At 55.8% G+C, this 13,765-nt stretch overlaps 1 protein-coding gene across 3 annotated transcripts in view; it reads right to left on the bottom strand.

Annotated features, from left to right (window-relative positions):
- Positions 1 to 13,765, bottom strand: part of LGR6 (leucine rich repeat containing G protein-coupled receptor 6) — a 108,222-nt gene that overhangs the window by 27,892 nt on the left and 66,565 nt on the right. For 2 of the 3 annotated variants that reach the window (XM_046679936.1, XM_046679938.1), the window contains exons 5-6: positions 12,178 to 12,393; positions 7,435 to 7,506 (exon numbers count right to left, since the gene is read on the bottom strand). In XM_046679936.1, coding sequence (XP_046535892.1) covers positions 7,435 to 7,506; positions 12,178 to 12,393 — 288 coding nt within the window. The remainder of the gene's footprint in view (positions 1 to 7,434; positions 7,507 to 12,177; positions 12,394 to 13,765) is intronic. The other variant, XM_046679937.1, reaches the window with a different exon arrangement.

Raw genomic sequence — 13,765 nt, 5'->3', positions numbered from 1 at the left:
ATTGAGTATTTTCCCCGTGTCAGGCACTGTGTCAGGTGCTGCAGATACGGCTGTGAACAAGACTCACGGCAAGGTAGAGACAGACACAAACTGCCTAGATAAGTAAAGAATGGAGGACGTCAGATTGTGGAGTGCTATGGAGAGATCAAGTAGGAAAAGGAGACGGAGAGTTTAGGGAGGAGCGGCTGCAGAATGCTGATGGGGGAGGACCTCACTAAAGAGGTGGCATGTGAGCAAAGTCTTGAAGGAGGTGGATAATTGTGGAAAGAACATCCCAGACAAAGGAAACAGCCAGTGCAAAGGTCCTGAGGCAGAGGCATGCATGGTGTTTGAGGAGGCCGTCGTGCCTGGAGAAGACTGAAGAAGGGTGAGGCCAGAGAGGTGGCAGGGGGTCACGTTGTCTGAGGCCTTGTGGCCAGTGGAGAACTCTGGCTTCTTTTCAGAGCGTGATGGGAGCCACGGGAGGGCTTCAATAGAAAAGGAACACGTCTGATTTGTGTTTTATAAGAGTCCCTCTGGCTGTTGTGTTGAAGAAGATAGTAGAGTAACAAGGATGGAAGCAGAGTGACCAGGTAAGAGGCCATTGCCAGAATCCAGGGAGGGAAGGACACGGGCTGGTGAGAAGCGGTCAGATTCTTAACATATTTTGAAGATGGAGCCAGTGTTGCTTGCTGACAGCTTGGATGTGGGATGTGAGAGAAAGAGAGTTTTCTGGATCACCCCAAGGTTGGAGCCTGAGCGACTGCAAGAACAAAGCTGGCATCACTGGGCCAGGGAAGACTTCTAGAGCGACGGGCCTGGGGGACGTTTGGGCGCGGTTTGAGCGTCTATCAGCCGTCCACATGAGCACGTCAAGAAAGCCTTTGGATCGTGAAGTCTGGGGTTCAGCTCCAGAGCCATCAGCAAATCCACAGTATGGAAAACCGGGAGAGCAGTTGAGAACACGGAGGGAGAGTGTAAGCAGGGTCCCCCTCGGGGTACGCCACGGTTAAGGAGTTAGGGCGAGGCGGCCGGCAAGGCCGTGAACAGCACATTAGTGATTAGAAGTTACAGAGAACTCAGACTCCTGGTCCAGAGCCCCTTAGTCCCTGTGTGGGGGGCGCTACACTTTCCTTGTTCATAAATGTTTCCCCAGTGCCTGTATCTCGATAAATAGTCGTGGGAATGAGTGAATCTAAAGAAACAGAAGAAAAGAGGCTGGTAATTGTTGCTTCTTACCAGCTCCTCTTTCCCACAGACATCAGGGCCAGACCTCAACTTCTGAGTTTCCTCGCCCCGGATCTACCGGAACCTGCCGCAAAGCGGTTTCTGAGGGGCCCCAGGAGCCCGGCTCCCGCCCTCCCTCCCATCCACTCCAGACCAGCTGGCCCGGGAGCCTGTGAGGAGCCACATTCAGAGCAGAAGCTTTGGCCCCACGGCCAGCAGGAGAGGAAGGGACAGCGGGAACGCGAGCGATGACCTTGGCCAGCACAGCACGGTGGCAATGGGACAGGGGACTCTGCTGGGAAAAACTATTAATAACCTGTCACAGTCGCGGACACAGGACAAACTCATTGGGTAGCTCAATTTTCTGCCTCTTAGAAGTCATTAGTGGTTCTGCAGGGAAGCCAGAAAAAAAAAGTTTTATATGGAACAATAAATTACTCTATAGGCCACAAAACCCCACAAATTTGCAGCTAATAAACCCGCAAATGTAAGATGATTAAGAGCTGGCGCGGAAAGAGTTCCTCCGTGCTCCCAGGGCCGGCCTGGAGGGGCCGCGTGGGCTGACGGCTGACGCTGCGCCAAAGGCAGGGAAACCCGCGTTCCAGCCCTGGCTCTTAATTAACTGGAGGATCCTGGGCAAGTCCTCCACTCTGCCTCAGTTTCCTCACCTGTAACACAAGGATACACCATTCCTGCCTGTCGTCCTCAACGAGTACTTGAGTGGGAGGAATAAATGAGATGTGAGATGCAACAGCCTTTGAGAAAAATGTATTTTGAATTCTCTGAACTGCAGGAATTCTCAGAGGGATGATCCGTGCTTGCCTTTAGATCAGAGGCAAACTGGCGAGATTCACCTGGACCTCTGCCCCACCCGTTAGCCTGCCTGGCGGGCTCTTCTGTGGAGCCTGCCCGTGGGTGGCTGGAGTAGGTTGAATTGTAGCCCCGAAAAGGTATGTTCAAGTCCCAACGTCTGGAACCTGGGAGTGTGACCCTATTTGGAAAAAGGGCCTTTCCAGATGTAATTAAGTTAAGGATCTCGAGATAAGATCATCCTGGATCAACAGGGTGGGCCCTAAATCCAACAAGTGCCCTTATAAGAAGAGGAGGCAGGGAGAAGGCATGTGAAGATGGAGGCAGAGATCCGAGTGAGCCGAGGAGTGCCAAGAGTTGCCCGCAGCCGCCAGAAGGTCAGAGAGAGGCCTGGAGCAGATGCTGACTCGAACCCTCTGAAGGAACCAACCCTGACAACACCTCGATTTTGGACTTCTGGCCTCCAGCCTGCGGGAGAATAAATTTCTGGGTTTTTTTTAAAAGCCACCAAGTTTGTGATAGTTTGTTATGGCAGCCACAGGAAACTAATATGGCAGCCGCGCCCTGACCATCCACACTCTGGAGGAGATGAGTCAGGCAACACCCTCCCTGCCACTTTCAGACACACTGCTGTCAAAAAAAAAAAAAAGGAAAGAAAGAAAGGAAAATTAATTAGTTAATTAATTTAGGAGGGGCAAAGTCACATTGCTGTCCATCCAGCATTAGGTGGGAGGACGGGAATGAGAAAGCCCACACCAATGAAGCACCTGGAGCCTTCCAGCCTCGGTAAATATCATCACGTGCATTGAAAACTATCGTCTCCATTTCCCATTTGTGGAAACCGAGCCTCTGGAGAGTTCAGGTGACTCGCACATGCCACGTGCTGGTGGCAGAGCCAGGGCCGAATCCAGGTGAGCTGACTCAGGTCCAGTCGTTAGTCTGCTGCAGGATGCCCCTGAGCCCTGGGAGACCCTCCACTGGAGACCCGCCTGGTTTTCTGTCTCGGTCCGAAGGCTGGCCCTTGGGCCCAGGACTGAGAGACGGCCGGACACCTTGAGGACCAAGTCAGAGTTGGTTTAGAGCAAAATCTGTTGGCATGAGTGGTGTCGATGACGCAGAGCCAGAGGGCTTTGCAGCCACAGCTTCCGTAGAAGTAAAAACGTCCTGTGGAAGCAGATCACTGGGGCATCTGGCCCCAGACCAGCTTTTACGCGGAATGCACAATTTTGTTTCATCAGGCAGAATCCTATAGATTCCCGCCCTGCTCTCCTCCCAGACCTCTGTTGAACGCTGGTCCTGATTTGGAGCTAGAGCGGGAGGTTTCTGTTGCCACGATGGCCCCAGGCTTCCCTCCAAAGGGGAAAGGTCCAGCCAGCACAGGGGCTCCAACTGGGTCTGATCTGTTTAATGAGGTTATACCAAAGCTGAGATCACCGCCCGGGCCCGAGGGAGGCGAGGCACCGTTGGCCCCAGCTCCGTCCCAGGCCCTCCCCGCTCTGAGTCACAGCTGAGACACAGACATCAAACTCCCAGACTAGGGAGTGGTGTTGAGCCCTGCGTTGTAACAGTGTTTGCCAGGCTTTTCTTTTTTTGCACAGACTTCATGGGTAAGTATAGCTGGGGAGTCAAGGACCATTAGCTGACAGCTCTGCACAGCATCCGTGGCCCCCAGCCAGGCATTTCCAAGCATTGGCCAAAGGGCAGGGTGGCCTGGTTTTGGGTCCCTGAGACCCTTCCTGGAGAACTTCCCAGAATTGCTCCTGGTCCTGCTTTCTCTTATTTCTCAACCTAGATATCTGGGAAGGCCTGAAATTGACCTGACCTCACAGGAGCTGGTGCTCAAGGGAGGAAGGGATCAGGAGGCAAGAGTTTTGGGTCCTAGAGGTTTACCATCACTTACAAACTGTAGAAACTTGTGCAATTCACCCCAAATCTCTGGATTTGGTCTGATCTTGAAAGAGGAGGAAATGGTACTTCACAGGCCAGGGGCGGGCCCATCTCTGATTCTGACCTTCTCAACAGTGGCGGGGTATCCTCAGTGTGGGAGCAGAAAGTGGGTGCAGAAGCAGGACAGAGCTGGTCCTGTCTGCCTCCGCTGGGGTGTCTTGGTCAGGTCTGGAATCATGATGACGGCATCAGGGGAAATGGGAACAATGTCCCCAGAGCCTCTCCCTGGGCGATCGGACTCCTCAAAGCACACAAGGCTTCTGCTTGGGGCCTGGAGTCTGCCTGCTTTGTCCTGCTCAGTAGGGGAGAGGGCACAGCGGCACCCAGCCCCTGGACCCTGCCCACATCCCTTGGATTTGCCTGGCTCTTTTGGAGCAGAAGAGAGCATGGTGCATGTGTGTCTCGCTCACGCTCATCCTTTGAGGATGCCCATGGGGATGCCCATCTGATGCCCAGCAGACGAGGGAGGCGGGGCTCACAGAGAGGAGGCTGCCGGCTCTGGGTGGCCCAGCTTGCAGAGTAGGACCTCCTGTGTCACCCAGGCAGTCCGGCCTCCAGAGCAGAGGGCCTGACAGAGGCCGTGCTGCCATGGGTGCATTGGTTGGCAGCAGGTGTGTCTGCACTGTGCTCGGGTGTGGGGTGGCAGCGTGTATGTGGGGGGGAGCATGGAGGGCTTGAGTGTGTGGCATGAGCACTGCATGGCTGCCTTGCCTGCTGTGTGTGGCTCGGGTGGCTGTGTGACCACGTGTGCATGCCTACACCGGGCCCTCCTCCCAGGTGGAATGGCTGGGTCCCGCTCCCCCTCAGAGGAGGAGCCTGTTGATGAAGCCAAACCACAGCAGGGCCGGGAGTAGGGGGTGGGGGGGGTCTCGCCCTCCCTCTGCTGCGGAGATGAGAGTGGCAGAGACTTACCCAGGGGCCCGAGGGAGAAATACCCTTCCAGTGAGACGCTCGCATGAAAAGCTCCAGAGCAATAACCATGCCTGAGGACGTGCCAATTACGCAACCATTAAAAGGCCTGACTATCTGTCTCTCTCCTTTTATTCTCCAGCCACGCCTCCATCTCTCCACAGCTGGCCGCCCCTGCAGGCCCCAGGTAACTGCTCTGGGGGGTAGAGGATAAAGAACGCACTTCCCCCTTTTTAACTGGAGATCAAAAGTTGGAGGAACTTACCCTCAAGGGCGGGAAGCGAGGGGCGTTGCTGAGATGGAGGCCCTTGGAGGAAGGATGGGGAGCAAGGAGGGAGCACAGGGCAGGTTCCTAACCCGGTTTGCCAGGCTGTCGGGACCCGCACACATCATCTCAGTCAACCCACGCCCACCCTGGGAGTCAGCGGTATCAGCTGTATCCCAGAAAACCAGACTCCCAGAGGCAAACGACGTCACCGAGTCGTGAAGCTGGTGGAGCTGGCTTAACACCAAGCTGTCTGATGCCACCGGGCGGTTCTGCCCCCAAGTTGGGAAGTGGGGACCGTTCCCATCTCTTCTCCTTGACTTCCCCACCTGTAAAGTGGGTGCAAGCCCTGGGATCTGAGCAGAGGCCGAGCGCTCCTGCGGATGGAAGGTGCCTTGGGCACTCAGCGGCAGGACAGCTCTGAAGTCGAGCCAGCGCCAGCTGAGCCAAACGCTCTGCGTGCGGCAAGCCAGTGGCTCATTGAGAAAGAACTAGGCAGCGTGCCCCAGAAGTGAAGAAATCGCTGCCGGTTGGCTTTTTAGAGTTGCCAACCCACACCCATTGTATGTGCCCCCTCCTCACCCCACACTCCCGGGCAGATAACACTGGGCTCCCCCTGCTCTGTGGGCGCCCAGCAGCTCCAAATGACACCTCCAAAGCTCTTGTGTCTCGAGGGCCTGGCCTTTGAGAGGGTCACAGCCATCTCTCACACCTGGGAGCCCCCAACCCAGCATGATAGGCTTACACAATTCACAGTCGACCCAGATGACTGAGGACTGCAGGCACAAGCTCGGGACTTGCACCTGTGTTAACACACCCTAGATTGCTCTGTCCCTAACTGAGGGAGTGACTCTGGGGTCACGCCACCTCCCTGGACATCAGTTAGCAGGTTGATTGAGCAGGCCGGACTGCCCAGCAGTAACCGTCCAGCTGTCTACGACAGCTAGAGAGGGGATACACACAGCCAGAGCCCCACGCGGCAGTGGGGAGAGGCTCCCTTTCCTGACTCCTGGCTGGGGCACATCCCCCTGCACCCCATTCCTGGGCACTCAGTCAGCTGGAAGGTGATGACGCCGGGGAGCCGGACCCGCTCTGGCGTTTCTCCTGCTTCGGGCTGAGCCCAAGGGAACGACCGTGGCCCTGGGTCTCCCGCCCACAGGAAAGACGAGCGGAGCCTTGGTCTCAGCTTCCCGTCCTTCCCCCACAGCCACAAACGCAGATGCCGAGGCCTCTGGGACAGAGCCACTGAACGGTCTTCCCCACACCTCCCCTCTCAGGTCACAAGCTTGTCTCCCTGCATCGTCTCTTCTGCTGCTCTGGACTTTTGAAAACCCCTTGCCTCAGGAACGATGCCTTGGTGCGTGTGTCACGGGTGGAGAAAGGCAGATGGAGTATGGGGGCCAGGTAGCAAGAGGAGCTGTGGCCATGCCCCCAACACCAAGAGCCCTTCTCCAGCCTCAGCGGCTCACGCTTGGTGACCTGGGGGTCCTCATTTCCCCAGTGCTGCCCTCCCAGGCCTGCACCAGGTGGCCATGACCACCAGCCCCATCGTGGGAGCCGAGAGACCCCGGCTGGCACGGCCAGTGTGCTCAGAGAGCCTGGCCAGTTGTTTGCTCAAGTGGGGCCCACTCAGCCCACTCTGTGGGGCCTGGCGGGACTCCAGAGGAAATGATGGGAGGGTTTGGGCGAATTCTGACCTTCACCGAATTCCAGGATGATGATGTGTGAATAATATGGCTTTTTAAGCGTCAACAGCTTGGGTGCATTTTATAGTCAGGCCAGAGCGCTGAAGGGACCATCTCCTCATTCATCATCTAGCTCGTTAGACCGATTGGCACACAGGACCAGCATGACTCGGTGTATCACTCTCCCTCTGTCAGCAGCCACCCTCAAACAGATGTCAAAACTGCCGTCGAGTCAGCCCCAGCCCCACCCCCAAGCCTTCCATTCCCAGGCTTCATATCCCAGTTCGTCTAGCTTCTCCTCGCAGTTCTCATTTCTGTCTAAAATTTGCATTGTTTTGGTGGTCTCTGCTGGCAGGACTCCTAGGCTCTCCGTCTCTGGGCCACCCTGAACTCCCCGAGAACAGTTCTGCCCCTCCGAAGGAGGAAGGAATTCACTGGGAGTGACATTCTCGAGAAAGTGCCCGGGAGGGGCACGCGGATGAGCCTGGAGCCACAGCCCAGCATCCCAGTCCTGCCAGCCTTCCCCTCTGCCACCCTCCCTTCCGACTCCGGGACTCCAGGCTGTCATCACCCGGAAGGACAGAGTCCACAACCCCACAACCCCACACTCACAGTGTCTCCAGATTGTGCAGCCCCTCAAAGCTGTGGGTCCCCAGATGCTGGATGCGGTTGTTATGAAGATGCCTGTGTGGGAAGGAGAGCCACGTCAGAATGGGTGCCCACAGCATCAGGGCCCGGGGGAAAGTGGAGGCAGAAGCAGGGACAGACTGACCCCAGTGGCCCAGCCCCTTGTCTCTAGGGACAAAATGATTGGCCAAGACTGACTTCTGAAGTCACAATCTCCAAGACTGGATTGACCATGGGCAACGCTGTTTTGACTTCTTATTGAAGGAGAGAATGAGAGCGGGACCTCAGGCCTGGACCACAGCAGGCTCCCGCTATGCTTTGGAGAGAGGCCTGATGTCGGGGGCTCGAGTCTGAGGCTCCTGCTCCCCGGGACCCAGCCTGCCTGACTCAGTGGCCAGACGCACTTGTGGGAGCCCACAGCAAACCACTGCAGACAACATATAATTAAAGGGTAAGGTCTCTGTTGTAGCTGGAGAGAGCCGTCGACAGGCTCAGAGACGGGAGATGGGTGAGGCCGGAGAAGTCAGGGAAGCCTTACGGAGGCGGTGGTCCAGAGGCGGACCCTGAAGGCCGGAGATCTGAAGAGGCAGGCGGTGGGGACAAAGGTGGGGACGGGGGAGGAGCCCGGTGTGTTGGCAAAGGGCTTGGCCAGAGCTCGTGCTGGGTGGGTAGAGGCAGGAGATCCGTTTGGGAGCGACTTCCAGGGTAAACATTGAAAATAAGCAACAGAAGGTTCTCCTCCCAATTCCTAAAGAAATGAGCGAAAATAGCAAAAGCAAGCCCCGTGGCCCACCCCAAATATGACAAGCAGCAACGAAGCGAAGGCAGAGACAACCCAAGGTGAGTAAACTGCGGGATCGGGTGGCCAAGGGAAAATTCTGGCACCCCTCGTCAGCTCCTTTCTCCAGAAAGTGAACTGGCAAGAAAACCAAGTCTGGAGAATTCTCCCTGAAACCCCCAATCTGGAGAGACTCAGCTCTGCGGGTATCCTTTCTTCCCCTCCCCACTGCTGGCCTCCAAGGAGAACAGGTGACGGGGGGAAGAAAAGTAAGGCTCCACGCTACTCGCTGAGATGAGGAACGGTCCTGAAGCCCAAGGGCATGCAGGTCGGAGGGACCTCAATCTGAAGCCGGTAGAGCCCAGGAACTCTGACAGAGCCTGGGTGCCACCCAGAGCACGCTCCACCTGCACCACTCCATGGGGTGCATGCACGCCATGGAACCACATTTACCCCGACACCAGCCCTCACACTGCAGGGTGGAGGGAACCAGTGGGCCAGAGATGGTGCAGCCAGAACAGGGAGACAGAGCTACATGCATGAGCCAGAAAAGAGAGGTCACATGGCAATTATGGAAACACACAGCAGTGACCCAGAGAGAGAAGAGACAAGAGGATGCAAAAGACAAAGTTCCACCCTGGAAGAAAACATGACTAAGGATGAGGCACAGAGGAAATTTATCACAATGGCCTTCTGCTGCAGAATAATCCAAGAAAACAATATTTCCAAGATGAAATTTCAAAAATGAAAGGAAAAAATGACATCGCAGACTAAGGAAACAAATTGAAGACCAAAACTACATCATTAAAAAATTAGTCAATAAACTGGAAACAAGCAACAGCGTAGATGCTGCTGAACACCGAATCGGTGTCATAGAAGAAGCTTGAGATAATCGCGGACGACGTGGCTGATTGAGACAAAAGGTAAAACAGCTGGGAACTAAGAGACGTCGAAGAGAGAATGGTGATTCAGGTTAATTGATGTCTCTGAGGGAGAGAATCCAAAATGAGACATAAGCTGTATTCAAAGACATAATACCAATAAAATTCTCTGAAAGGAAGAAAAGAATGGAATGCTCTGCTCAAAAGCATACATTGTTCCAGAAAAATTAGATGCAGAATATTCTGCATGGTGACATATTCTGCTTAAGATATTAAAGTTCAAGGACTAAAAAAACCTCTTTGGGCAGAAAAAGGAAATCACTTACAAGAGGAAGAAGTCAGGCTGGTCTCCAAGACGGTGTTCAAACACAAGGCAACAGGCAGAGCCAGCCGACGGAGACAGGTAGGGATGGGAGTCTTGAGAGGCTGGGGTCCCGTCTGTCTTCCCCCTCCTTGCCCACCTGCTTCGTCAGCTTCCAGTGGAGAGACAGACCCCTCCCACAGGGCGCTTCTGATTTGATAGGGAAAACACAGCCCCCATCTCTGGGAATAAACCATGTCCCCTTACCAAGGGGTTTTAATTTTTCCCATTTGCTCCACACCTATAACCCAGCTGTCACCAAACTACCATTTCTTCCTGCCTCCTTTCCACTTCCTCCAGCATCTCTGGTCCAGACCATCTTGGTTTCCTAAACATGCAGCTCCAGGCCTCCAGCTCCCTCTTCCAAACCACTCATTCAACGGGGGGATCCTGGGCACGTCCAGTAGCCCAGCCTGGGGCAGGGGGCTGGGGCTTATATTCAGATGAAAGAGACAAGATTTACACGTGTGACACCACTGTGGCCCAATTCAGTGCCACCTGGGGGTCCATCAGTGCTGCAGCAGCGGTGGGAAGGGCTCCCATGCATGTCAGAGCAGCCAGATGAAAGGACAGGCTTCGGGTTGAAGAGCCTTTCCCCTCCACGCCCTCTGTAGCCAGGCCCCTGTCCACCCCCAGGGTTTAACCCAACTTTTATCTTGCCCGGTCTTCCTTATCTGCCTGCTGGGCCTTCCTACAGCTCATCCCATAGTCCCTGGATTGCTTTCCTCATGTCCCTGCGCCCTCACAGGTCACCTCCTGCCGGAAGCCTCTCTCCTGCATCCCATGAGTCAGAGGAGGTGAAGGACAGAGGGTTAGGTTTCCAGCCCACCCTGCGGGAAGGACCAGCCCTCCCCTTTCGGCTTTGCTCCTGCTCCGTAGGGTTTCTTTCCCTAGTCCCTCTTCCAGGGGACCCCCGTCCCTCCTGCGTCTGCAGCAGACCTAACTCGAGCCACTCCCTGGTTCCCAGCAGACTTTGGAGGCGTCCTTGACTCCCCTTCTTGTTGGGCTTCCACCCTCTGAAAACGTCTAGATCAGATCAACTCTCCCTTCAGAACGTCCCTCACCGCCTTGCCCTCCCTGCCGTCCCTCTGCCGCCTCCCTCCGCTGGACCTTGGTTGGTGCACGAGAGCCCCTTAACTGACCTTGCTTCTCCAGGCTCCTCCTGTTCCCGTCCATCCTTCAAATTAGCCCTCTCAGACACCCCCTCGCCTCTGCTCGAGGACCTTTAAGCTGCCCTCCCCCACTGGCAGCTAAAAGCAAGACTCCTTGCTCTGACCCTGAGCCCCCAAACTCCCCTTTCCAGCCTCTTCTCCCACACTCTGCAAGAGGACCCTTCTGCTCCTGCCAGACCGGCCTATCTGCTGGCCGCCAAACAACCGACCTTCCCCTGCCTGTCTTTATGGACCCCTGCCTGGAACCCTCTCTTTCTCTTCTCTTGATAACTCTTCATGGTCTTTCCAGGCCAGGCCCCACCCCACCACCCCACACAGCTACCCCTCCTGCAGTTGCTTCAGCTGCCCCAGTGCTCCCACGCTGTAAGCCGGCTTCCTGGCATGAGTGATGTCACATCATCAGCTCCTCTTCCCTACCTATTCTGCCATTTCAACGAGGCCATCAGCCCCATGAGGGCATCGGCTACATCTCACACTTCTCGGAGTCCTCAGTGTCCCCAAAGGGCTCCATAAATGCCTGCTGCTGCTCATTTGTGGGGACCCATCCTGAGCCCTCATTTTTCCAGTGGTCTCGTCTATCACAGAGACCTGACTCCCTCCGCTCATGATGTCACAGGGGTTGACCACAGCTGGAGTCAACCACCTTTTCTTTTACCCTCTATGAACCCCCCAGTGCCTCCCAGAAGGGGTCTGGTACGGCCATCCTGATAGAAGGATGTGGTCCATAAGGATACTCATCTTGGTTCTCCAGTCTCCCGGGACAGAGAATTAGACAAATTGGTGCTGGCTTTTCATCCTCAAATGGAGCTGAGCATCACCTGTCCCCTGGTTTGGAAAATCCCACTAGATTGCCAAGAGCCAGGGAGGCAGTGTGGCCATCGAGCAGAGTCACTAACACTCGTGTTCCTGTAGCAATTAGTGTGCAATCCAGAACAATTACACACAACCTCCGAGCCCTAGTAATTACCCTGCAAACTTACTGATCACACAGAGCAATCAGCTGGGAGCTCGTTTGCACTCTAAAGCTCCCAGCGGGAGGGCAGACTTATCCCCGGTCCCCAGGTCCTGCCCGGGATGCAGCTCCTGGGCCGTTGCCCTGCCGGGGCTTGGCTGCCTAATTACAAGTGATGGCTCTTCTCTGCTTCTCCAGGCCTGGAAACGAGATGAGTTTCCCCTCTCCCTGTGCCGAAGCAGGAGACTACATCATCCGATTGTCAAATACGCGGGAAATCATGGAAGAAAGTCAACTTCAATGCCAATTCGCGTGGTATAGTTCATACACTTGTATCGTGAGAAAACAATACTAATTCCTGTTTTCTGGCCTCCCAGAGCACCTCTACAGCTCTAGTGTCACTGTCTCATGATAACCCCGTGGTGTCCACAGGGGACCATCATCCTCATTTACAAAGGGGAAACTGAGGCCAGAAGGGTCCGTAGCACATAGAGAAATGCAAAGCTATCCAGCTTCCAGCCCAGCTCTGAGTAAACATGCAGCCCCAGCAGGACCCAGGGGGGATGGGGCGGGGCAGCACTCACAGCACCACAAGGCTGGTGAGGTTCTGGAAGGCGTAGTCAGGGATGTGGCTGATGCGGTTGAGGGCCAGGGTCATGGCCTGCAGGGCGGGAAGGTTGTTGAGGGCCCTGACAGGGATCTCGGTGAGTACATTGTCGTCCAGCCACAGGTGGCGGAGGGAGGACAGCCCCTCAAAGCTCCTCTCCGGGACCAGGGAGATGAGGTTGGCATCTAGGCGCCTGGTGGGAGAGAGGATGGAGAGGATCAATCCAGGGCAAGATGCAGACCAAGGTTTGGGACTGGGTGGGGATGGCCAGACAGGACCCCACAGGGGTCAAGGTACCTGGTACCCGGAACTACGCTGGGATGTGGCACCACTCAGCCCGCATCCCACCTCTTCCGTTCCCACATTCACCCCCATTCCAACCCATGGGCAGAGCCCCTGCGAGTGGCCCTCCACCCTGGAGCCCCATTTGCATCTCACCTCCTTATGTGGTTAGAGCCCCCATTTACTGGGAGTGCACCCACCATGTTCTAAGGGCATGGTCTGTATCCAGCCGCTTAATTCTCATAGCCTGTGAGGCTGACATCTCGCAAATGAGAAAAACGAGGTACAGGGCTTAAGTAACTTGCCCAAGCTCCCTTATCTAGTAAGTGGTGGAGCTGGCTCCAAACCCAGGCCACCCGGCTCCACCCTGCTGGCTGGGGACAGCCTCCCTGTCCCAAGCCAGGCTGGACAGGACGAGGCTGCAACCACACTCCACGTCCTAGGACCCCTACTGCAGGGCGAGGCCGGAGGGCCCAGGCAAGGAAGGAGGTGTCTGCAGCCTGTTCCTGATCCATGGGGACAGGGACACACAGGGGGAAACCAAGCGAATGAGCAGATGAAGGGGGAGGGTGACTCATGGGAGAAGCAGTCAGGCCTGCACTGGTGTTCCGGGTGAGCGGGGCATCCTGGTGTTTCACTCGGGCCTGGTGGGTCAGGGGGGACACCGACCCCGGGTAGCATCGCCGGCTTTAGCAAATAAAAATACAGGTGGCCCCTTTAAATTTGAATTTCAGATAAATAATGAATACTCTTTAGCATAAGCATGTCTCGTGCAATATTTGGGATGAAGCCCAGCTAAATTTGAATTTCAGATAAACAAGGAATAGCTTTATAGAGAAAGCAGGCCCCGTGCAATATTCGTACTTTGTGTGGCAATCCTACCCGGGGGTTCCGTGAGCACAGGAGGAGTGTGGGCTTGGCCCTCGGAGTGGTGGAGCCACAAGTCCCCTCCCTTCACCTTTTGGGTTGGTTTCCTCAGCTGTGTGGTTTGACTGCCTGCCCGCCCGCCCCAGAGGCTGTTTTGAGTGGAAATGTGGACAAATGCACAGCTCAGGGCCTGCCGCTCCGTGTTGCCTTTCCTCTGACAAGGAGGCTGTCCAGAGGGGCTCGGGCGGGGGTCGGTCCTGCTGGTGGTCTTGGACCTGAGCACAAACGGCTCCCCATGGAGCCCAGAGAGGAGTGGGGGAGGCAAAAGATCTGTGCTGGCTTCCGCTTCCTCCCCTTCTCCCTCCTGGGGGACGTCCCCCTCTCCCCCCCCCCCCCCCCCCCCCCCCCCCCCCCCC

Source organism: Equus quagga, chromosome 12 (genome assembly GCF_021613505.1).
Source record: "Equus quagga isolate Etosha38 chromosome 12, UCLA_HA_Equagga_1.0, whole genome shotgun sequence".
NCBI classification, from domain to species: Eukaryota; Metazoa; Chordata; class Mammalia; order Perissodactyla; family Equidae; genus Equus; species Equus quagga.
Note: the sequence above shows the minus strand (reverse complement) of the source record. Positions and strands in the feature narration are given on the sequence as shown.